The sequence below is a fragment of the Gopherus flavomarginatus genome, chromosome 16 (genome assembly GCF_025201925.1).
Source record: "Gopherus flavomarginatus isolate rGopFla2 chromosome 16, rGopFla2.mat.asm, whole genome shotgun sequence".
NCBI classification, from domain to species: Eukaryota; Metazoa; Chordata; order Testudines; family Testudinidae; genus Gopherus; species Gopherus flavomarginatus.
In genome coordinates, this window is record NC_066632.1 from 6514418 (window position 1) to 6538558 (window position 24141).

Genomic DNA, 24141 nt, shown 5'->3' on the forward strand with positions numbered 1-24141 from the left:
CTCACGTACCCAGCTCCAAACGTTTATCTAACCCGAGTGGCACAGAATGTGGGGCCCATGCACGCAGCCACCGGAGTCGCTCCCCAGGGCTGGCTGAAAACCCCAATGTCCAAGCCTGCTGAGTTCCCCTTGCACCCTTTGTTTATGGAGCTGGGGTGCTCCTGTGGAGGCGGAAAGGCTGGGGGGGACCCCCCAGAAGGGGCAGGGATGTTAGACTCAGAGGGAGCTGGACAGCCAGTTTCTTCCTCCTTCCACTGCTCCTTTGTAGCCTGCACTCTGGAACTTGAAGTGGTGGGCTGGTGCCTCTGGCTTTGCACTTAAAAAGGAGAAGATCCCCCAGGCTGGAGCTGAGCTCGCATGGGGAGACAGCTGGAGTTTGCTCAACACAAAAGCCAAGGTCTTCCAAAGGAGAAGGGAGTTTGGGAGCCTGACCTGAGACTCCCCAAAGCGGTCTGATTACAGTGAGTGCTGAGAACCCCACCACCACTGAGGATAAGGCCCCTTTCAGCTGTCTCCTGTTGGGCCCCCAAAATCACTAATCTTGATTCTAATCACTCCAGGTGCTGATCCAGCCCCTGGCCCTGTACAGGATGACCCCTGCAGTCAGTGCATGCAGGGAGCCAGCAGGGATCTGAGCAGAAAGTGTCACTGAATTATTTGATGTCATGACCCATCTGGTATCCCTTGGATTCCCAGCCCCAGCTACTGGGCAGTATTAGCACAGTTGAGCTGTGTGTCATAGCCCCTGCACTGCTAACAGCTGATGGATGTTCTTTAGCTGAGGAGGCAGGGGCCTGGGCTCAGGAGGATCTGATTTCTAAGTCCCCTGCCGCCATGGAGCTGTGAGCACCTGCAGCACAGTCACACCGACTTGCACATGGATTTGTCGCAAGAGGCAGAATTTGGGGAATAAGATGTTGTCATTAATCCCTATACTCACTGCCTGTGTCTTCAAAGCAACGGGCAGGCACTGATCCCCCCAGCGCTGCTACACGTTTGTTACCTCCGGCCTCCTTAAGGCTAGTGAAGCTGCAGGGGCATCGTGTTGGAGGGCAAGAGGCATCAGCTCCCCTCTGCGGAGCCACGTGCAGGAGACTCTGCAGCCTCCGAGTATTATGAATAAGCACTTATGTAACGTTGTAGGTGTGCACGATGCCTTTTGCCAAGAGCTGCTGTTTGCGGGAGGTGCAGTGCTGGGGTCTCTGATCTGATGGGGACGCTCACAGCAGCAGTCCCAAGGCAGAGTGAGAGGTGGTGTAAATCCTTACTATCACTTCACTGTGCTGTGAATAGCCACATGCGGTGCAGGGCAGTGGGGAATTGAAGCAGCAGCCTGCCCTGAGCTCGGCTAAGAACCCTAGCTGCTTGCTTTTCCCAGGCGACTGTGTTCTGTTTGGGTTATTTGGGGAAGGGGCTTTCCGTTATCAGGGATTGATATGCTGGAAGCTGGGAATGGGTGACAGGGGATGGATCACTTGGTGATTGTCTGTTCTGTTCATTCCCTCTGGGGCACCTGGCAGTGGCCACAGTCGGAAGACAGATACTGGGCTAGATGGACGGTTTGCCTGACCTAGTGTGGCTGTTTTTACATATATTACAGCCCTTATAGAGCACTCTTCATCAGCAGCTCTAGGGCTGCTTTATGAAACAGGTCAGTAGCGTTATCCCCTTTTTACAGATGGGGAAACTGAGGCACGGGGCAGGAAAGTGATCTGTCCAAAGTTGTTGCTTTTTACAGATTCAGAGTAACGGCTACCCCTCTGATACTGTCCAAGGTCAACCATTAAACCAGTGTACAGTCAGGACTAGAGCCCAGGTCTGCTGAACCCCTGACCTACCCGCTAGCAAACACTGCCTCCTGTGCGCAGCTGAGAAACCTCCCAGGTGAAGCTGCAGAGCGTGTGCATTTCAGCAGTGTACCTATTGGGTTTTCTGGGAACTGGGCAGGCAGAAGCCTGCTCAATGCTAAAGGATCCCCCACCCCAGCCTACGGGGAGGATCCACAGGACCACAGAACCCCACTGATTACGGGGAATGACTAATAAAAGAACAGGGACAGGAGTGCGGTCAAAGGGTCATAAGAAGGGAACCTGACAGGGACACCGAGCAGAGAGCCCTGGCCAGCGCCCACTGCTCCTTGAAGGCATCAAGGTATCTATTGGGTGTCTGGGAAGTGGGAGGGTGGAAGCCCGCCCACTGCTAAAGGATCCTCCCCCAGCCTAAGGGGAGGACCCATAGGACCACAGAACCCACTGATTACGGGGAACGACTAATAAAAGAACAGGGACAGGAGTGCGGTCAAAGGGTCATAAGAAGGAAACCTGATGGGGACACTGAGCAGAGAACCCCGGCCAGCACCCACTGCTCCTCGAAGGCGTCAAGGTATCTATTGGGTGTCTGGGAAGTGGGTGGACCCTTAGGCAGCCTATCTGGGGGTGCGCACCTTGAGGGCAGGCCTTCCCCTCACCCTGGTGCTGGGGCTGACGTTCCTCTCTATCCTCCGCCCCACCCCCCAACAAGACGTCTGCCTTTACTTCATGCTGTGGGGCTGCCTACACGCCTACCAGCGCATGACCGACAAGGCGGAGGATGTGTGCCTCTTCCTGACGCAGCCCGGCGAGATGGTGGGCCAGCTGGCTGTGCTGACCGGGGAGCCCCTCATCTTCACCATCAAGGCCAGCAGTGACTGCACCTTCCTCAAGATCTCCAAGTTGGACTTCTATATGTTGGTGTCCCCCTTCCCTTCCTCATCCTGTGGGCAGGCTCTGCCCACCTCCCACCCCACTTCCATCTAGACTGGTGGCCCTGCCCTGCCCTGGGTCAGATTGGGGCCGTGTCCCATTCCCCACCCCCATAAACTAACCAGTTGGGCAGATGTCTCTGCTGGAGCATTTTAATTCTGTGTCCCCAATCTGTCACCCACCCACCTGGCAGCTGCACAGCAATTATCCAAATGGCCTGACCTGGCCTGTCCCCTGCCCCAATAGCCAAGCAGCCTGGGGGTCCCAGCCCCTCTCCCATCCCTCCTCCAAGAACCAACACTATAGCCAGGAGTAGGGGAGGAAGGTGCCTTGTTGAGAAAAGCAGGTGGAGCTGGGGTCAGCGAGCTGTGGGGGGCAGAGTCTCTGGAGGGAGGGGGCTGCTTCTAGGACTCCTCAGGGGCCAGCTGGTTGAGGGTTTGGACGTCATCCAGGAAACTCTTGGGGGTCAGGATGTGACTGGAACCTGGGGGGGAGAGAGGTGGTTGGCAGCGGTGGGCACAGTGGGGAAGGCATGAGGCTGGCATCACCATCTCCTCCATCCTTGCAGTTGGACTGTGCTCTAGTGCAGGGGGGGAGGAGACAGCCCCTCCTACCCCCCGCGGCCTGGCACCGCACCCCTCGTACCGCTGTACTCTGCATGGCCAGGCAAGAATCCAGGCGCTGACAGCGTCCCTCACCCTTGGGTCTCAGAGGGATGTGTGCAGGGGGTGAGCCATATCCTTATGGGTGTTACTGGGGGTGCCTGACAGGGTCCCCACACATGGTCCCTGGGCAAGGAGAGCCCTGGGGAGCCAGAGGCCAGGAGATCAGGTGGCTAGATACAGGCCATGTAGGGCTGCGGGCAGATGGGGTAAGCATATCTGTTCCCAGGCCCCCCAGTTGTGAGAGGACAGAGGATGGCATGGGTGCCCTGTGAGTGCTGGGCAGGCAGTTCTAGGGTCTTCCCCTCCCAGAGGGTCCCAACTGTCCCTGACCTGGGCATTCCAGCCACCCTCCCCTCAGGACTCGCCCCACTCACCGATCAGCACCTCCCACTTGCCCTCGCTGGCCTGGGTCACTTCATAGGCGCAGCGCATCTCAGACATGGACACCCCACCCAGCACATAGATGAGGAGGCGCGGGCCCGTCGGGTACTCAGCCGCTGGCTTGTTCTTGTGCCAATCCTCAAAGCGGGCGCTGGGGGAAGAGAGAGGCAGTGTGGATACCAGGGGCTCGCTGAGGGAATGCCAGGCGGAGGGGTAGGCACTGGGGGGAGAGAGGGGGACAGGCCCTGCCCGAGGCAATGGGACAGGAGTCCCAAAGCAGGCAAGAGGGAGTAGGGGAAGGTGGCATCTGCCCTGGGCTGGGGGTGCTGTCTACAGCCCAGCCAGTCCTTTCCCTCCACCCTGGGCCCTGGTGTGATGAGGGACTGCTGGGGGGGGACAGGAGACATGCTAAGAGGGGTTCAGGGCTCCAGGCTTTTGGGCACCCCCTCCCCTGTAGAGGGAAGGGTCCTGGCCACGCACTCCTAGACACACAGGTTCTTACACCCTGGGTGGGAGGGGTAAGGGGGGGATGTCAGGGCTCTGCCCCCCTCAGCCCAGCCAGGCTCAGCCTTACCTGACAGCAGCCTGGGAGCTGGTGGAAGGGACCGGGTCTGAGATGAAGGGCCACAGCTCCCTGTCCAGTCTGTCCTCAATGATGTCCTGGGGGGGAGGGCAGGGGGGAGGACAGGTCAGCAGGGGCCAAGCAGCAGGAACCTTGGACCTGGTGGCCAAGCCAGGCCCCATTGGGGGGCAGGGGCTGAATGATTGACAGTCCCTGGGGGAAGCAGCCTGGGGCCCCCTTTCTGGGGTGGCGCATGGGGAGCCAGCAAAGAGCACACTGACTCCTCCAGTGATGCTTCCCCATCTCCCCCCATCCTCCTCAGCTGCTCAGTGCCCTGCTGTGAACTTTCCACCGTTATGGGGAGGGCAGAGACCTCCTACAGCTGGATGCAGGGCCCCTAACTTGGGAGGGGAGGCTTCCCTCAGTGCCCTTTCCCTGCTGCGGGCAGATCCAGGCCCTGCTTCTTGCCCCATGAGGTGTGTCCCAGCCAGGCAGGGGACCCAGGCTATGATACAGCCGAATGCCACATAATAGGGGCTTTTACATTAATCTGCTGCGTTGACTTGTACAGGGAAGCTTAAGGCCTGACAAGCTGTGGCTGGTGCAGGCGGGGGACAGTACCCCTGATTGGATTAGGCAGGGGATTGAGGCTACCACAACTGCCTGCCCCAAAATCCCACAGGACGAACCATCACAGCGCTGGAGCAGGGGCCTTGGAGCCTCCTGCCTGTGATCTACCAGGGACAGGAGCTCGGGCCAGGGGGTTAATCCTTGACCTGGAGGATCCCCAAGCCAGTAGGCTGAAGGCAACTAAATGTGCTCCCCTCACCCCCTCGAGGAGTGCCCCATGGGGCAGGGCGATGAGGAGCTCAGGTCCCAGCAAGCATTGGGGGAAGGAGCGATCATGTCACCTCTCACAAGCTAAGCAGGTTTGGGCCCAGGCAGTGCTTGGATAGGAGACCTCTAAGGAAAAGCCACTGGGTGCTGGGGGGTGCTAGTGAGCCAGCAGAGGGTGCTCTGTGACCCCAGTGCGGCACTAGGGAGCTCTGTTCTGCAGGGAGCGGGCAGAGGGCTCAGCAGGGGGCGCTCTCCCCTGGCAGTCAGTGTTGGCCCCAGTGCGGCGCTAGGGGGTGCTGTACTGCGGGGGGGGGGGCTCTGCAGGGGGCGCTCTCCCCAGTCAGTCAGTGACCAGTACTGTGCTGCAGTCTATGATTTAAGACCCTTAAGGATGGCAGCAGGAGAGGGCTCTCTGATGACCCCTCACATGGCTAGAGCCTTGTGCACATACAAAAACATGGATGTGCATCAGCCTGTGAGCCACTAGCCCAGTGGTCTGCAAATATTTTTGATCGCACACCCCTGCATCAGTAAAAAAATTTTGAGCACGCACCCCTTGCCGCGCCGGCTCCACCATTTTTGCCAAAGCAAAAAAAAAAAAAAGCCGTGCAGACTCCTGCCCGAAGCGCTCCTCCTGCCGCGCACCCCCAAGGATCTTCTTGCGCTCCCCTCTTTGGAGACCACTGCACTAGCCGTCTTTGACCTGTATCCACATCCTCACCAGCAGCAGGAAGCACTCACAAGGGCTAGTGGGGGGGGTCTTGCAGGGAAGAGGCAGCGCGAGGGTGGGGACTGGGGTTAAGGGGCAGCGTGGAGGGGGCAGGGTCTTGAGGAGAAGGGGTAGCATGGGGGTGGGGCTCAAGAAAGGGCAAGGTGGGAGCGGGCTCGTCAGAACGGGCAGCGCGGAGGCGGGGTCTCCAGAACGGGCAGCGTGGAGGGGGTGGGGGCAGTGTGGAGGGGGTGGGGGCTGGGGGAAGGGGTGTCTCATCAATTGACGTTCCTGGGAGGTCACGAGCGATGGTACACGACAGCAGCAGAACATATTGCATCACAGTGGGGTGGAGGGGTGAGGCGCCGGTATGGTGACCAGACAGCAAGTATGAAAAATCAGGACAGAGTGTGGGGAGTAATAGGTTCCTATATAAGAAAAAGTCCTGAATATCGTGACTGTCCCTATAAAATCGGGACATCTGGTCACCCTTGGCGCCGGGGCCCCGCCCGCTCCAATCCCAAATCCTGCTGCCCAGGAGCTGGTGGGGACGCTGGTGCAGCTCGACCTGCAGGACAGGAAGCAGCGCAGTGGGGCAAATAGGTGCCAGACAGCCACTGGCTGCTGGCTGGCGGCCCTGAGCGCGCTGTGCCCCCCGGGCTGCATGAACCGGACACCGCGGGCCAGGCGCTGCTGGGGAGTAGAGACTGACCTGGTTGTATCTGCAGCCGATCCACTATCTGCAGAAATGGTGCACGGATATGCAGGGCTCTACACGTGGCTGACCCCAAACCAACCCCTCCCCCTTGGGCCCAGCCTGCCAGGTGTGACCCCCCACCCCAAGGCCAGGAAGCAGATGGCCGAGTACCTCCATGACGTCCTTGAGCCTGGGGATCCAGCGGGAGAGCTGGTAGCTGGACTCCAGCCGTACCTTCCTCTCGGGTTGCAGCTGCCCGTTCTGGGGGAGGAAGGGAGAGGGGGTGAAAGGCAGCAAGGAGGGAGTGTGGGATGGGAGCGGGGGCAGACAGGGAGAGCGCGGCCTACTTGAGTCGCTCCAGCCGGGCTGGCAGGGGAGAGGCAGAGAAAAGAACAGAATGGATTACTGAGCGAGAGAGAGAGGAGGGGAGAGAGACTGACGGGAGGAGAGAGCCACTTCCCCCAATTCGCCGCATGGCCATCCCATGCAGTGGTCACCAGCTCCAGCTCCCTGGCGATCTGAGGTTCTGACCCCCAGGGTCCTCTGCAGGGGCAGAAGAGGTCACTCCAGATGGGCAGTAACTCAGGGGTCACCCTCATATGGGGAGGGCGTCAGCCCACTGTACAGGGACAGAGGCCACCTCTGTGCTGGGAGTAGGTCCCTGCTATAGAGGGGCACCCCCAGGATGGCCTGGGCTCCCCTGTGCAGCACAGATCTGCCCCCTGGAATGGGTACAGCTACCGGCCCCTGGCCCCAGTCCCTTACCCCATACATGAGGGAAGTGCCCAGTAGCTCCATGTTGTGGATAATGTTGCTCTGCTGCTGGATGCTGGCATCCTGGATCAGCTTGCAGACAGTCTCCTCGCTCACATCTGCATGGGGAGAGACAGGTCAGCGCTAGCACCCCTGGGACGCACCCACAGCCCAGGCTCATTCAGTCCATGGCCGCAGGAGTCCTAATTCCACGATCAAATCGAGATCCTGCTCTTCCCACCCCTCTCAGAGCTGGGGGTAGAACCCAGGAGTCCTGGCTCCCAGCCCCCCTCTAGCCCACTGGACCCAACTCCCCTCTCAGAGCTGGGGGTAGAACCCAGGAGTCCTGGCTCCCAGCCCCCCTCTAGCCCACTGGATCCCACTCCCTGCTCAGATCTGGGGGTAGAACCCAGAAGTCCTGGCTCCCAGCCCCCCTCTAGCCCACTGGACCCCACTCCCCGCTCAGAGCTGGGGGTAGAACCCAGGAGTCCTGGCTCCCAGCCCCCCTCTAGCCCACTGGACCCCACTCCCCGCTCAGAGCTGGGGGTAGAACCCAGGAGTCCTGGCTCCCAGCCCTCCTCTAGCCACTAGACCCCACTCCCCTCTCAGAGCTGGGGGTAGAACCCAGGAGTCCTGGCTCCCAGCACCACCCACACTAACCCACTGGACCCCATGCAATTAATGATTGAATTCAGGTTCTTGCTGCTCCTGCCTCCACAGGTTCTCTCGGGCGCTGGGGCAGGGGTCTCTCTAGCTCCCCCCGGCAGTGCAGTGGGAGCCCCCCCTGATCTGGGCTCCCCCTCCTGCGGCCAGCCAGGTGCAGTGTCAGAGCTGAGGCCTGGCTCTTTAAGGCTGTGAGGACTTGAGCTGGAGAGAAGGCAACTTCCCCCAAACCATTTACTGCTGCTTAGTGCAGAGGGGGAGGTCTGGCAACTCCACACGCCCCCTGGCCAGGAAACTGGGCAGCCAGAGGAGCCACATGAGGGCACCTGGCCTGGGCAATGGGCGCGGGGGCAGTGCCTGAGCAGGGTTACAGGAAGGGCCCTGGAGCAGGGCCCTGCCCCACCGAGCCAGCATGGGGCAGGAACCGATGGGGGAAGAGGGACTGTGCCAAGTGTCAGGGTCAGGGAGGTGCCCCAGGCCCTGGTGAGCTGGGGGAAGGGGCTGGATGCAGCAAGAAGCAGGGAGCTGGTCCAGGGAGGATACAAGGGGTGGGCAGGGAACTGGTCGCAGGGGGCTCAGAGGCAGAACATGGCATCTGAACAGCCTGCAGGAAGGGAGGGATGTTCCCCCTCCCTGCAGAGAACAGGCCGGGGGGGCCGGTCCGGGTGTGTGTCTCCATTTCCCCTCCCTGCAGAGAACGGGCCGGGGGGGGTGCTCCGGGTGTGTGTCTCCATTTCCCCTCCCTGCAGAGAACGGGCCGGGGGGGCTGCTCCGGGTGTGTGTCTCCATTTCCCCTCCCTGCAGAGAACGGGCTGGGGGGGCTGCTCTGGGTGTGTGTCTCCATTTCCCCTCCATGCAGAGAACGGGCCAGGGGGGCTGCTCCGGGTGTGTGTCTCCATTTCCCCTCCTTGCAGAGAACGGGCCGGGGGGCTGCTCCGGGTGTGTGTCTCCATTTCCCCTCCCTGCAGAGAACGGGCAGGGGGTGCTGCTCCGGGTGTGTGTCTCCATTTCCCCTCCCTGCAGAGAACGGGCCGGGGGGGGTGCTCCGGGTGTGTGTCTCCATTTCCCCTCCCTGCAGAGAACGTGCTGGGGGGCCGGTCTGGGTGTGTGTCTCCATTTCCTCTCCCTGCAGAGAACAAGCCGGGGGGCTGCTCCGGGTGTGTGTCTCCATTTCCCTCCCTGCAGAGAACAGGCCGGGGGGCTGCTCCGGGTGTGTGTCTCCATTTCCCCTCCCTGCAGAGAACGGGCCGGGGGGCCGGTCCGGGTGTGTGTCTCCATTTCCCCTCCCTGCAGAGAACGGGCCGGGGGGCCGGTCCGGGTGTGTCTCTCCATTTCCCCTCCCTGCAGAGAACAGGCCGGGGGGCTGCTCCGGGTGTGTGTCTCCATTTCCCCTCCCTGCAGAGAACGGGCCGGGGGGCTGGTCCGGGTGTGTCTCTCCAGTTCCCCTCACTGCAGAGAACGGGCTGGGGGCTGCTCCGGGTGTGTGTCTCCATTTCCCTTCCCTGCAGAGAATGGGCTGGGGGGAGTGTGGAGGGCAGACACTGCTGGGAATGCAGCAGCAGGGAGCAAAGGCCGCACTGTCCGGCTCGCAGGCACTGAGAGGTGGGCAGAGGGGAGACAGGGCCGAAGAGCCAGGCTGGACACAAGCCCTGGGAAGCAGCTGGCCAGGAGGCGCCCTGCATGGCTGGGGGGCCTGCCAGTCTAAGCAGTGCTATTCCCCCACAGCCCCACAGGCCTGGGCACCGCCTCCAGGGACGCCCCCTGCAACAGCAGGCCCCCCAGTGCTGCCCCCTGCAGGCCTGTGGCATTACCGTTCTTCAACATGTAGAGCAGGATGATGCGGATCTTGTCATAGGCCTGCACGCTGGGGTCCAGCAGGATGGGTATCATGATCTTCATGGGGTCCTTGATCTTCTCCCCATCCACGTCCGTCCCCATGGCCAGGTCCTGGGGGACGAAAGGGGCAAACACACATGGTCCAGGTCAGGCCACTCCGCTTCCTCCTGCCCCCGCAGCAGGATGGGAGACGTGACAGCCCCATGACCCACAGCTGGCCTACCCCCTGTGCCCCCTCCCTGGGGTCAGCTCCACCTGGGGTGAGCAATGGGCCTCCAGGGAGTAACCCGAATCCCATGTCCCCCTTCTACACCCCTGGTGCTGCATGTGGGGGCTGGCCCTGGCTCCAGTGAGCCTGTGGGTCTGAGACCCCTCTCTCCGGGCTGAGTCCATGAGCCAGACTCTGCCCCCCAGCCAGGCTCTACCCACAGACCCACCTGCTCCACGCCGCACAGCTTCTCCACCGATCCTTTGAAGTGCCGCATGCAGTGCTCAGCCAGGTTCAGGTGTGTGGAGTACTGCGGGGAAAGACCAGGGCATGGGGGAGTTTATCGCATCACTGGCTGGTCCAGAGCACCTGCACCCCCCAACCCCCAAGGAAGGCCCCTCGGCCAGAGGGGAGCCACAACTGACTGTATAAGACTAGTACATAAGGACTGTTTTGCCCAGCACTGATGTGCAGCCACCTCTGGGGTGGAGCAGGGCAGCTGGAGGGGAGGATCAGGAGGAGGGAGCTGCATCCTCCCGAGAGCTGCAGCAGCAAGGCACAGGCATTACCCAAGGGCTGCCATTGCTGGGGCTAACATGGCAGCTCTGGGCACTGACGGGCAGGCTGCTGCCCATGGTGCCACACAGCACCTAGGGGGGAATGGCTCTGCCCGACGGGACAGGTCAGCAGCTCTCATCAGGCAGTAAAGCGGAGTGCCCCAGAGTGCCCTGCCCCCCAGAGAGTCCCTACTGTCCCTCACCAGCCCCACAGACACCCTGCCCCCCCATCACCCCACTGAATGCCCTGCCCCCCGCCCACTAACAGCCCCAGCCCCGTTACCGTGTTCAGCTCTTTCAGGTACTGGGGCAAGTTCTTCACCACCTGGGACAGGTCCTCGATGGTGGCCTGGAGGGAGGAGGTGGTGAGATCCCGGCCCCTCCCAACGCATGGAACCCCCTGCAGGGCAGAAGCCTTCCCTGCGCCAGGGTGGGTCACTCAGGCCACACATGGCTGTGGCTTGGGTTAGACCTGCTCTTCCCAGGCCAGCTGGAACGAGACAGGAGCCTCACAACCTTAGCGCCTCCTGAGGTGTAAAGCGGCAGCAGGCTGGGGAGATGCCAGCGTTGGCTCCCAGCAGCTCTCCCTGCGTGGCCCCGATCCTGCTGTCTGACCCCGCCCCATGGGCCTCTGCCCTCCCGCATAGTCGGGAGTTTCACAGCTCTGGCTGGGGGGCAGGGGGCTCCACATACACTTCTTAGCCCTTTACAGGCAAACTCTGGGAGCAATGGGATACCCCCCTCCGCTCCACCAAAGCCTCCTGGGGCAGCAGAGCAGCCTCCCCTCCCCATCAGTGGCAGAGGGATGGATCCCCCCATCCCAGACTCCTCAATCGCTCCCCCCGCAGCCCCTGCCGCACCTTGTCCGTGGTCAGCTTCTTGCTCTCAGAGAAGGCGTGCAGCAGCTCCGTCACCTTCCTGCAGCAGAGAGAGGGGTCACACTGGAGCCAGGCACTGCCTTCAAGATAGGGGCACCCTGTCCTATGCCCTCACCCCATGGGCACCAGGGTTTTTTGCCTCGAGAGCCTCAGATAAGGCCGGGGGAGTGTGGGAGGCTCTTCCCAAGTTACCCCAAGGCAGAGAGTTCAGTGCACCTCTGGGGGCTCCTGGCGCCTTGCTGGGTGGGTCTGAGGGCAGAAGCAGACCCAGCAGGAGGTCGGTGAAGGACTCCCTCAAGGGGGCTGTGAGGTGCATGGGGAGATCCTGGGATCGGGGGAAGACAGTGTCCAGCGGGATCCCCGAGAGGAGATGCAGACAGTGGCTCTGGAAGGGAGCGCTCAGGGTCCTTTGGGGAGAGGGGCTGGGTCCAGGAGGTCTCAGCACTCAAAAAGGAGCAGGTCTGAGGGACGGGCCCCAGCGCTGGGTGGGAGGGGGAGGGGGAGTCCTGGCAGTGAGCAGGAGAAGGGTGTATTGCGGGGGGGGGGGTGTCCCTCCACTGGGTGGGAGAGGAGTGTATCCAAGGGGGGGTGGGGTTCCAACACTGGGTGGGAAGGGGAAGGGAGGGGTGTGTCCAAGGGGGCCCCAGGGTGGGGAGGGGTGTGTCTGAAGGGGCAGATGGGGGAAGTCCCGGCACTGGAAAATCGGGGGAGGGGTGTGTCAAGGGGGTGGGCTGTCCTGGCACTGGGTGGGAGAGGTGTGTCCGAGGGGAGAGGTCCTGGCAGTGGGTGGGGAGGGGAGGGGTGTGCTGAAGCAGGGGGGTGAGTAGCAGGTCCCAGCACTAGGCATTGGGTGGGGCACAGAGGGGCATGTCCGGGGGATGGAGGGAGGCACAGAGGGGCGTGTCAGGGGCGAGGCTGAGCGCGCTCACATGGAGACGTCAGCGATGTGCATGTGGCGTAGCTGCACCCAGAGTTCGTCGTCTTCATCCAGCAGCGCCTCCTTCTCCTGCGAGTCGCTGGTCCCCGTTGTCTCGTACCTGCAGGGGAGGGGAGACGGGGTCAGGCTGCAACACCCCTCCCCCAAGCGTGGGGGCTGCGGAGCGGTGCAGGTGCCTGGGTCACATCCCCCCCAGCCCGCCTGAGGAGGAGTGCGGGGTGCCCCCTGCTGGCAGCCAGGCCCTACTTGTAGGTGTCGTTCTTGAGGCTGAGCAGGTCGTATGCCATGGCCTGGTAAGTGAGCTCATGCAGCAGTGGGGACACCAGGTCGAAGCTCCGGTCCACGATCAGCAGCTGACAGTGGGCTTTGTCGGGGCCCTGGAGCAAAGGAGAAAGAGACCCGTCACCCCCTGCTCTGGCGGAGGGGTCCGGCCTGGCTCACACGGCACAATCCAATGGGCCCTGGTGGCCTGAAACTGTACCACTCGCACTCTCTGTGGCCCAGCCCCCAACCCCAGGGAGAAGCCAAGAAACACCTCTCAAGCTAGCTGGGATGTGCCTTGGGGTCCCGCCCTGACTGGCAGGGAGAGTTCCCCACCTAGGTGTGCTGAAAAGCCCCCTGCAGGGACAGGCCACCTGCTTCTCATGCAAATAGCAATGCCCCCTCCCCCAAGCACGCTCTCTGCTCGTGCCTCTCCACCAACAGGAGCATGCCCCTTACAAGGCAGCCCCCCCTGACTACACCCTGCCCCATATGCTGCGTGGGGGCAGGGGGAACTACACCAGAAGGCCCTGGCTAGTCTATTGATAATCAACACCAGGCCCAGAGACTCTTTGATACAAGGTCCCAGACGGTGACAATGGGACGTTATCCCGATGCCCCACCTTGCTTCTGAGCTGGGACCCCACGTGAGGCTCTAGCTCCCCACTCCCAGCCTGGCTGGCCTCCCAGCATCCAGCTGGACAGAGATCACTCAGATGGTCAGCGTCTCAGACCCACATCATGGGCGGGCTGGCCCAGACCCTGCTCCCTGCCTGATCAGCATGCACAGCAGGTGGCGCTAGGAGACCAGCCCTGCACTCCCATGGCAGATGGCTCTGAAACCAGCTCCAGCAGCCCCAGTGGAACCCAAGCCCACCCAGGAGCACCTCAGCAAGGGGCTGCGTCTGCTCTTCACTGGGTAGCACAGACAGTCGGGGGAGGGGGGAGTGGAGACGTACAGCCCCTGACGCTTCCCCAACTGCCCCACCTCAGTACATGGCCCGATTTTCAGCCACGCTTGGAAGCAGAACCTCAGACCAGTCACCACCCACTCACTGGCAGGTCTCCACAGTCTCTGGGTAAGTGGGTTGAGGCTAGGGTGACCAGATGTTCCGATTTTATAGGGACAGTCCTGATTTTGGGGTCTTTTTCATATGTAGGCTCCTATTACCCCCCACCCCGTCCTGATTTTTCACACTTGCTCTCTGGGCGCCCTAGTTGAGGCTGACAGGGAAGCGCCTCTCTTGGAAGAGTATCTGGCCCCAACCACTGTAGCACTATCATTGCTTCATCCTGCCTCCCCCCACACCATGCACGTTGGGCTGGGCAGGGCTGTCACCCCATTGCAGAGGGGGATGAAGGCCCAGAGAGACTGGGTGACACACCCAAGGTCACGCAGGGAGTCTGTGGCAGAGCAGGGACATGAACCCAGAGCTGGCGCCATCATTGCTCTCCAGACCTACCCAGCCTGGGTGGGTTGCTATGCCCAGCGTCTCCCCCTCACCCCCTCACCTCCCGGACTCAGCTCACACCTTTGCCAGTTCAACTCTGCTGGAGGGATCCCTGACTGCAGATGGGGGCTGGCATAACCACTGGGTCACCCCACCTTGCCCAGAGCAGAGGGGTGGTTAGTGCACTGCCTGTGCCAGCTACCCCTCAGGGCTGGCAGCTGAGAAACATCAAGGCAAGAGGGACTAGTGCAGGCAAGGCCCCAGGGCGCCATGACCGCGGGCTGGGTGGCTTTGGAGACCTGACTGCTAGAGGCCATGCTACAAGAGACCCTGGGGTTCTGCGCCAGCTGGCAAGGTGGGGGCACACTGGACTGGCCAGCCAGGATTGTGCTGCATGGAGGAGGAGCTTGAGTCAGCGTTCCTGGCTCTGTGATATTCTATTGAAGGGGGCTGGGCAGTCAGGACTCCTGGCTCCTATTTCTGCCTCTGCCACCTACTCCTGGCACGCTGCTCCATGCCTCAGTTTCCTCCAGGTAACATGGGGATAGTGCTCACACCTGTGACAGGGAGGCTTGGCAAGAGCCTCAGCAATATCCCTGGGGGGACTCACAGGAGTAAGAGCAGCAGGGTTGCACGGAGCAGGACTTCGACCTCCTCAGCACTGCTCTCAGCTCCTGAGAATAGCACAGATCAGACAAGGGCTGCAGGCTGGAGCCAGCTCTGCTGCAGCAAGTAGCTCTGGTGGTTAACAAGCAGGCTGTCAATCCCTTCCCTGTGTAGATGGTTTGGGCAGCCAGGTGTGCACGAAGCTGTTGCTTGCTTCTCAGCTCTCCTGGGCTTCCCACGGGAACAGCTGATTTGTGGGAAGCAGGGGGGTGGGGGAGAAGAGAGGCGGAGCACAGGTGAGCTGGGGCTGGGGTGGGGAGCTGGAGCACCCACGGGGTCGGTGCCACATTTGAGTAATGTGCTGAGGGAGAGTGGCTGCTCCCCCCACGCTACGCTCTTGGATCACTTATACTTACCGGTTGTTAAATTTAGAAGCCCTTTTAGAACCGGTTTTCCTGCACAGGACAACCGGTTCTAAAAGGGCTTCTAAATTTAACAACTGGTTCCTGCGAACCGGCTCCAGCTCACCACTGTGTCTACATGTAAACCGCTGCAGCTGCGCCTCTTCAGTGACGCCGCCTTTCTTACGCCCCCGAGCGTCGCAGTTACACCGACCCAATTGCCTCGTGTAGACCAGGCCTCGGTCTGACCTTGGTCAGTTCTCAGGCGAGAGCTCCCAGCTTCCCTCACTTATGCCCCAGCTCAAACCTTCCCAACTCTGTGTTCTCGAGATGGGGGACCTGCTCCGATTCCCTGCTGGGAGTGTCCAGCCAGGAGCAGCTGGAGCCAGCACGGTCTTTCTGGCTCCCAGGCTGATCTGGGTTGGATTCTCTTCATTTCACCAAGACAGGGAGGTGACACCCCTACACACATCATGATTTTTACCTTCCCTGAGAGTCCTTCCCCCCCATGCCCCACCAGAAAAGTCATGCAACATATAGGGGAAACTGAGGCACGCATCGGCTTCATAAAAGATATTACAAACATTCCCAGTTGGTCACAGGTGCACAGTCTCCCAGCAGCTTGGCAAAGGCTGGAAGCAAGAGCAGAAGCAACAGGAGGGAGAGATCTGGGCAGGCCTTGGATTTTACATCACTTTGCTTCTCCTAGGGGGACAGGAGCCTCTGGGTTTCCTGTGCGAGAACCCAGCTCCCCTCTGCTGGGGGTGGGATGGGAATGGCAGAAGCTGGGGGGAGCCCACAAGCCAGCGCTGACTTGTGGCTAAGGCTTAGGAGAGCTGGGTTCTAGTCCTGCTCTGACAGACTCCCTGCATGCCTCAGTTTCCCATTTGTAACACAGGTCATCTTGCCTCCCCTGGGAGGCTGAATTCATTAGTGAGGTTCCGATACCATGGGGATGGGTGTAGGAGCGCACACACAGACAGGAGTGTCCAAGTGTGGAAGAGGCTCTGTGTGCAAAGCTTAATTCTGTGATCAAACTGCCTTGTTTATAAACAGAGATGTGCTGGGCACACACTTCCCCAGGCGGTGCCTCAGTTTCCCCATCTGTGCAGAGGGGATGAAGACACTGGCTTTTGTAGAGTACTTTGAGATCTGCCCACGGCCAGTGTTAGAGAAGGGCTGGGGCCATTAGTCCACACAAAGGAATGCTATTGTTCTGCCAACCCCTCAGGATCTCCAAGGGGGTCTAGACCCCGCCAGGATCTCCAGGCAGGTTCGAAATTACTTCTCATGTGCTCCCCCCTCAGCTCTGTCCCATGGTGAGGGCATGGCCGGCACAGCTCACTCACCTCTCCCATGCTGGGCTCGTGTGCCTTGAGTTTGGCCAGCACAGCGTGAGCCACGTGGAAGTTATCTTCACTGTCCCTGCAACAAAGACAAACTCTGTGGGTCAGAAACCTCTCCTCCCGCAGAGGCACACGCACTTCCTGTAGGAGATGACCAGGTACCCTTCTCCCTCTGGGCACACTCACTTCCTATAGGGGATAGCTGGGTACCCCTTCCCCCGGGCACACTCACTTCCTGAAGCAGATGGCTGGGTACCCCTTGTCACAGTGTGGGGGAGACAAGGCCCTGCACTCCTGACTTCCTGCGACTCTCCATGACTCTCAGCCAGCCAGTAAAACAGAAGGTTTGTTTAGATGACAGGAACACAGTCCAAGACAGGTCTTTCAGATACAGACAACAGGACCCCCTCAGTCAGGTCCATCTTGGGGGCGCCAGGGAGGCCAGGGCCCCAACTTGGCTCCCCTCCATTTTCTCAGCCAGCTCCAAATTGAAACTCCCTCCAGCCGTCTCACCCAGGCTCCCCCGCCCCCCGCCACCTCGTCTCCTCCTCCAGCCTTTGTCCATTTCCTGGCAAAGGTGTCACCTGGCTCCAACTCCCCTCCTGGTTCTCACGTTACATGCTCAGGTATCTGGCCTCAAGGAAAGTCTCCCATCCCCCTTGCAGACAGTCCCAGCAAAACTCCCCTGCAACCTTCCCAGGTCAATACTCCCCTCTCCCTGCTGGGTCACAGGCACCCACGCAGGATTCAAAGAAAACATTAAGAACATTCCCACTTCGTCACACCCCTTCCCCCGGCACACTCACTTCCGGTAGCGGATGGCTGGATACTCCTCCAGGGTTTCACACAACGTGGCAATCTGCTCTGCCATCATCTCCAGCTCCTTGTTCTTTTCCCAGAAGCAGCAGGGGCTGAACCAGTTGTAGAAGGCCTGTGGCCTGTCTAGGGAGTACACCTGGGGGGCGAGGGGAGCAGAGATCAGTCCCTGGTGCTAACTGCTGACAACCAGGCCAGCTGTGCTCCATACCGCGCCCCTAAGATGCGCTGTTGGACCAGACCAGCCTGGCGGAGCCATAGCAAGCCCCTAGTGAGGGAGATCCCTTTGCCAGAGCCACTCCTGTTGTGGTAGTGGGACAGCGGCCCAGAGATTCATGCACCAGCCTGGCATGAAGACTCCCCGATTACAGGTCGTTACTGGGCTGCAGACTCCCAGGTGCCCTCAGGGGTGTGTTTCTGCCCTGGAGAAGTCAATGTTGGGGGAGGGGGCTTGGCCACGCTTCTAGTCTGGTGAAAGCCCCAGTGTAGCCACGGGCAAACCCGGCATCAACGCGCGCCTGCTGTTGTCGCTTATTTCACTGGCCGAACAGAACGAGCCATTGGGGCAAATGTGCTTGGACACCAATAAAAGTATCGACCCATGAAGGGTTTGCTGTTGGAACAGGACAGGTGAACCAGCAAATCTTCCTGACGGACACTCAGCTTATACCAGCCAAAGCTTCTCTTGGCACAGCTGGCACTGGTACCCCAGATGAAATAAGCTACAGTGGCGAAAGGACTGCTTTGCCAGCATAACGGCATTTACCCAGGGGCTCTGCCACCACAGCTGCATCAGTTACAGGGGGAATTTTCTCTCTCACATCCCCGTAACAAACCCATATCAACAAAGCTTTTGTGTGTAGACCAGGCTCATGATGCTCTGTGCTTCAGTTTCCCCTCCATGCATTTGGGATTGACAACGCAGCCCTTCCCCTCAGGGGCATGAGGAGGGGAAATCCACTGACGACACAAGGAGGGGATGGGGCGGTTGGGCAAAGGGCAGGTGTGTGGAGTATTGGGCTGTCTTGCAGGCCTGGTATAAACCATCGGTAAGAGCAGATGAAGCCAGGGAGGCAGGGTCCTACTCCCCCATACATCTAAGTCAGCGATTCCATATTTCACAGGGTGTGAGCAGATGACTAGTCCCTGGCAATAAACCCAGGGTCCTAGAAGGAAAGGTTTCCCCTCACACCCCCCGAGCCATGCTGAACACTATGGGTGGGGTATCATAAGTCACCATCTCCGCCCCGCAGTCCGGCTCCTTCAAAGCCCGGCCACCCCTCACCTGGCTCTCATAGGGCAGGAAGGCCAGGCTGATCTCCTTGAGGGTTTTGATGGCCTTGGAGATCCGTGACTTCCTCAGCTCCTTGACCAGAGGTTCAGGACAGGCTGCAAGGCAAAGGCAGTGGGTAGGGGTGACAGGTACAGGGCTCAGGACCCCCAGCACAGCGCCAGCCCCACAGACAGGGCCAGGATGGGCACAGCAGGGCCATAGTGCTGCACACCTGTGGGAAATCTGGGCAAGCCAGCGAGGACACACAGGAGTCAACGATGAGTCCAGCCCCCCATGAACCAGAGTCAAGCCGGGTTCTCGCCTTCTGCAGCATCAGCAACAAGGAGGGGGGGCCACAATCTCTCCTATGCAGCCCCTCTCACACCCCGCCCTCAGCCCCTCCACAAGGGGAAGTGACCGGACTGTACAACTCCGGATGATGCACAAGGAGCAATGGGGACTTGGGCTCCCCCTGCCGCTGTAATGAGGAGAAGCAGATGTGACCCTGACACACTGGGTATTCTGGTGGTGTCCCATCCCCCCACCCCAGTTGGGACTGATGGAGCAATGCATGCTGGGAATGATAGCCAGAAGCTGCCTTTCTGGGCGCATGCTGCGAGCCGTGTTGGCTGGAGGCAGGCCCGTGGGGGAAAAGGGGGGAAGGGATAGGTGGGGTCGTTCGGTCTGGCCTGCTGGGGCACTGGCCTGCTGGCAGAGAGAGACCCCCTACCCCCCGTGTGTCGCTGGCCAGGCTCCCAGCTGGAGGATCCGCTGCCCCCCGATACTCACGGCTCATGAAGAAGATGTGAGCTGCCTTGTAGTTGGTGGGGGAGCCCTGGAAGTCACTGATAAGAGCCTGCACTGACTGCAAAGGGGGGAGGGGAGTTGTCAGCACCAGTCGAGGCCCCTCCCTGCTGCCCGAAGGGCCCAGCCCATGCCCAGCCCCTGGGGACGCAGGGCCCAGCATGATGCCGTCAGGAGGTGGGCTGGTTTTCACCCCGTTGTCTCTGGGCTCCCTCTCCACCTGGAGCAGGGCATGTGCCCACGTGCCTGGGACAGTCTCGGGCCCTGCCACGTCTCTTGCTGGCACACAAGTGTCCGTGCTCGGCCACAGACGGGACCTGGCATTGGCCTTGCTGCTGAACTAAGTGGGCTCTGAGCAGTGCCCAGGGAACAGCCGGACGAGCAGCAATCCCAGGCAGCCGCCATCAGGGCCCGCTCCCTCCCCGGGCACCACACTGGGCACCTGCAGCTTTGCCACACCCGCTAGCCAGGCAGGATGTTCGGAAGCTCTTCGGACTCCATGACCGGCCATTGTGACAGGTGAGAACCTAGCTGCCCAGTTGTCACGTTATTGACTTGAACAGGGACCATACAGAACATGGAACCAAGGTCCTGTAGTGGAACCAATTCTTGTATAATTTAGGTCAAATAGGGTGTCTAAGAAAAGGTTGTGGTTTGCTGGTTATGGTTATGCTAGATGTGTATGTGTATCATTTTTGTAGTTGAAGTTATGAATATTGGCTCTAGACTGTGTGTATTTCAAACTTCTGCTATGCTTCTGGGTGACACCTCACACAAGTTGGTGTTAGCTCTACCTAGCCTGCTTGATGGCTCACTAAGGATCATCAGCTATACAACTGACCTATTGAGAGAAGGCAGATATGCTCTGAGACTCAGCAAAGTATGCAGGGACTTGCCCATGTGACTCCAGACTCCATTTTGCTGTTAATTTTCCACAGTAAGAACAAAGAGGTGTTCTTACACCTGGAAAAGCCTATAAAAGGCTGATGCCTCATCTCCATCTTGTCTTCAGTCCTGCTTCACAGGGACTTTGGTACAAGGAAGCTCTATACAAAGGACAGAATGACCCATCCCAGTTGTGGATGTACTGTACTATAGAGACTTGATTTGAACCTGCAGTTTATTCTATCACTGCTACAAACCTGAACTAAGACCTTTGCCATTACTGTATGTAATTGATTCCATTTAACCAGTTCTAGTTCTCATCTCTATCTTTTTCCTTTTATGAAAAAACCTTTAGATTTTAGATTCTAAAGGACTGGCAACAGCACGATTTGTGGGTAAGATCTGATTTATATATTGACGTGGGTCTGGGGCTTGGTCCTTAGGGATAAGGAGAACCCTTTTTCTTTTATTAGGGCATTGGTTTTCATAACCATTTATCCCCATAAAGAGTGGCACTTGTGGTAACACTGGGAGACTGGAGTGTCTAAGGGAATTCCATGTGTAACTTGTGGTTAGCCAGTGGGGTAAGACCAAAGTCCTCTGTCTGTCTGGTTTGGTTTGCCTTAGAGGTGGAAAACCCCCACCCTTGGGCTGTAACTGCCCTGTTTTAAGCAATTTGTCCTGAACTGGCACTCTCAGTTGGGTCCCGCCAGAACCAGCATCCGTTACACCGGTCCCGAGCCCCAGGCCCCAGCTCCCAGTCGTCTACTTCAGCCCTCCGTCCGCGGGCAGCACCTGTGGGTTCTGGGCTTCACCATGCTCCGCCAGTGCCCCCTGCCCCTGGTCCCCCTCCACTCGCCTCCCTGCAGCAGACGCAGGAGCCTCCTCCCCCACAGCCCCTGCTATGTGAGCCTCTGCCTCAGCGATTCTCCTTCGCTTTGAGTCTCAGCTGAGGTTAGGCTGACCAGATGTCCCGATTTTATAGGAACAGTCCTAATATTTGGGTTTTTTTCTTCTATAGGATCCTATTACCCCTCCAACACCTGTCCCGATTTTTCACACCTGCTAGCTAGTCAGCTTAGCTGAGGTTGCCTCTCTCCACCTGCTGCATCATCCCGTCCAATCCCCATGGGACTGCACTGCAGAGAGGTCTGTGGGACAATCTGTGCTTCACATGGCAAAGAACACGAAGCCCAGCTCCGGGAAAGCAGTCTCTTGGGCAGCCCCTACTGCCCCATTCCCATCCTGATGTCGTGCTACGCATCCCCCCCGGACAGCGCCACCTCCAGGCAGCACGAGGAGCTGCCCCGGGGTCTCCCCTGCTCCCCATCCACCTGCCCCAGGCCCGAGCTCCTACCTTCTCCACAGGGTTGAGCAGGTAAATGGCCTCCAGGCTGGGGGTTGGCTCCCGGCACTTATCAATATCTTCCACAACTAGGAGAGAGCAGACATTGGGCACAGGTCAGTGTGTCCTAGCCACCCGCCCCAGCTGCTCTCCACTGGGATGGGGGGAGGGAAAGCCAAGGGGAACAGGGATGTTCGCTGGCAGCAGGCTGGGGGGTTCTGCAGGCTACAATGCAGCAGCTGCTTTGATGTGGGGCCGAGGGCTGCGATGCTGCCACAGTACAGAGCAGGGAGGCAACATCCCTCCGTACCGTGCTGGGGGCACCCCACTAGAGTCCTGGCTCAGCTCTGTGCCCCTCAACCCCAGGGCTCCTCCACCCTGGAGCAGGGAGCCAGCATTCCCCCGCCCCAGCCAGGACCCTGCCTGCAGCGTGGGGGAGGAGCAGCGAGGAGTTAAAGGGAGTCTGAGAAAAGCACTCAAGAGGTTCCAGGGGCTGAAAGCGCCAGGCTAAGGGAACTGGACCTGGCTGGGAAGATACCAATAGAAAGGAGAGCGTCTATGGGGCTGCAAAAGGGGGAAACTAGATGCAAACGTGAATGTAGACAAGTCAATTCCCTGACTGTGAGGTGTGTCCAAGGAAGAGAAGAGGGGAGCCCTGGCGGGGGAAGTAGATGGGAGGGAGGGCCCACTCACGTGCGATGCCTTCGTCCACAATGTCGGACATCTTGCAGCACGATGAGAGGATGCGCGTGCTCGAGTGGTCCATGATCAGCACCTGGGGTAGCGAGAGGGGAGCGTGCCACTTCGGATGAGCTAGTCAATGCCCACCGTGGCACTGCCCATCATCCGTGGCACAGCCAAGGGAGCAGAGTGACTACTAACAGCAGAGCCGATGGCTCCCGGCCCAGCCCTTCCACAGCAGAGCAGCAGGGCCATTACCAAGCCTGCACTTGGCTGAGCTGACCGTGCTAAGGACTGCGTGAGGAGTGACAAGGAGAGAAGCTCCGAGCAGAGTGGCTGGTATGAGATGTAGGAGACGGAGACAAATTTGGGACACCCGGCCATTCGGAATGGTTCCATCCTGCTAGACTGGAGGAGATCAGCCTCTTCACCCAGGTGACAGGGTGAGTGCAAGAGGCAAGGACAGAACCCAGGCGTCCTAGCTCCCAGTGCCCTGCTCTGATCCACCACATACCCGGTCCCCAGCCCTCGGACAGAACCAGGAGCAGGGCACAGAGAAATGGAACAAGGGGAATCTCTGTGTTCCCCTAGGAAAGCCCTGTAGGCCATCGGCCCAACATCTCCACCGCCTTCCTGCCGTGCCGAATGAACCCATTGCTCTGTGCAGCCCAGCATCCCGCTGCACCAGATCCAGCCACTGGGAAAGCTAGTCCCCTGTGCTCCCTCTGCCGCACCGGCCTAGCCCACTGCTCCACACACCCCAGCCCAGTCCATGCCGGGGGCTCAATAACCTGCCTGCCCAATGGTGCATACTGCTCCCATGCTTGGTGCTCTCCTGTTCCTCCTCCCACCCAGGCTGGCTCACTGGGCCCAGTGGTCTGATCCGGTGTGTGTGGGGGGAGATATGGGGCTGGCTGGACAAGCTGGGTCTGATCCAGCGCAGCGGGAAGGCAGACATACCCAAGCCTAGCTGGGGATGGATGATGGGCTAGACAGAGCAGGGATCTGATCCAGCCTGGAAAACCTCAGGTTCCTAATGAATTCCAAGAGGCTGGAGGGGGAGGAGCACAATATATGGATACAGCATATCCCCAGGGGGACACCAGGGCAGCAGGCCCGGCCCGCTTACCTTCAATTCTCCTTCCTTCTTTACGCTGCGAAAGACAACGCTGAGGATCTCTGTGAGGGAAAGAGACGGGGATTAGTGGTGGGGCTCGGACAGGATGGCTGTGCCCTGAGCCAGGACCCACTGGCTGGTGGAAAGACCCCTCAGAGAAGTGGCTCAGAGGCTGCTTTCAGGCCAGCTAGCGATGTGCTCCTAGCAGAGCCCCCAGTCAGCGACCGTGGTGGGGTGGCAGGCTAGAGGGGCCATGGCTCTGATCACCTTTCCTTTCTGCCAGGCGAGATACGAGTGCAGCTGAACTAAGGATCTGTCCCTGTGCAGCAAGAGGCTCTAGGTTTTTTGCCGCCACAAGCAAAAAATATTTGGCTGCCCCCCCCCAGAGCCCTGAGCTCCCCCCCGCCCACAAGTGCCCCCACACCTGCACTCCCTGCCACCCCAGCACTTGGCTCTCTCTTCCACTCACCCACCCACACCCCCTGCCACCCTAGCACTGGGCTCCCCCACAAATGTGGGATCCGCTACCATCACACGGCAGCAGAGCCCTGGCCCAGTTGCGACTCTGTCCCCATGCGGGTGGAGCTTCTGGGCGGCATGGAGCGGGAGTACTTCCAGGTGGCGGTGCGGCTGCAGGGTGGCGCAGTGAACACGGCCCCCTCCCTGGGCTTCGCGGCACTGCTAGTGGCCAAGGTGAATCAGTTCGTGCTCACCGCCCTCACCCCCGACAT

At 59.9% G+C, this 24141-nt stretch overlaps 2 protein-coding genes across 2 annotated transcripts; both read right to left on the reverse strand.

The window, feature by feature from the left end:
• Positions 1-3054: 3054 nt before the first annotated feature.
• Positions 3055-22010, reverse strand: LOC127035535 (syntaxin-binding protein 2-like). The gene is made up of 17 exons (XM_050925544.1): positions 21974-22010; positions 21625-21701; positions 19309-19443; positions 18591-18911; positions 17296-17444; positions 16493-16568; positions 12671-12801; positions 12417-12524; positions 11470-11527; positions 10893-10958; positions 10282-10362; positions 9820-9955; positions 7358-7464; positions 6764-6853; positions 4362-4447; positions 3781-3938; positions 3055-3225 (listed from the first exon to the last, which is right to left on the reverse strand). The coding sequence occupies exons 1-17, from the start codon at positions 22008-22010 to the stop codon at positions 3146-3148; spliced, it is 1896 nt and encodes a 631-aa protein (XP_050781501.1). The 3' UTR covers positions 3055-3145.
• Positions 7762-9458, reverse strand: LOC127035286 (uncharacterized). Its single transcript, XM_050924994.1, has 2 exons — positions 9363-9458; positions 7762-9254 (listed from the first exon to the last, which is right to left on the reverse strand). Exons 1-2 carry the CDS (start codon positions 9392-9394, stop codon positions 8243-8245), a joined length of 1044 nt encoding a protein of 347 aa, XP_050780951.1. The 5' UTR covers positions 9395-9458; the 3' UTR covers positions 7762-8242.
• Positions 22011-24141: the final 2131 nt, after the last annotated feature.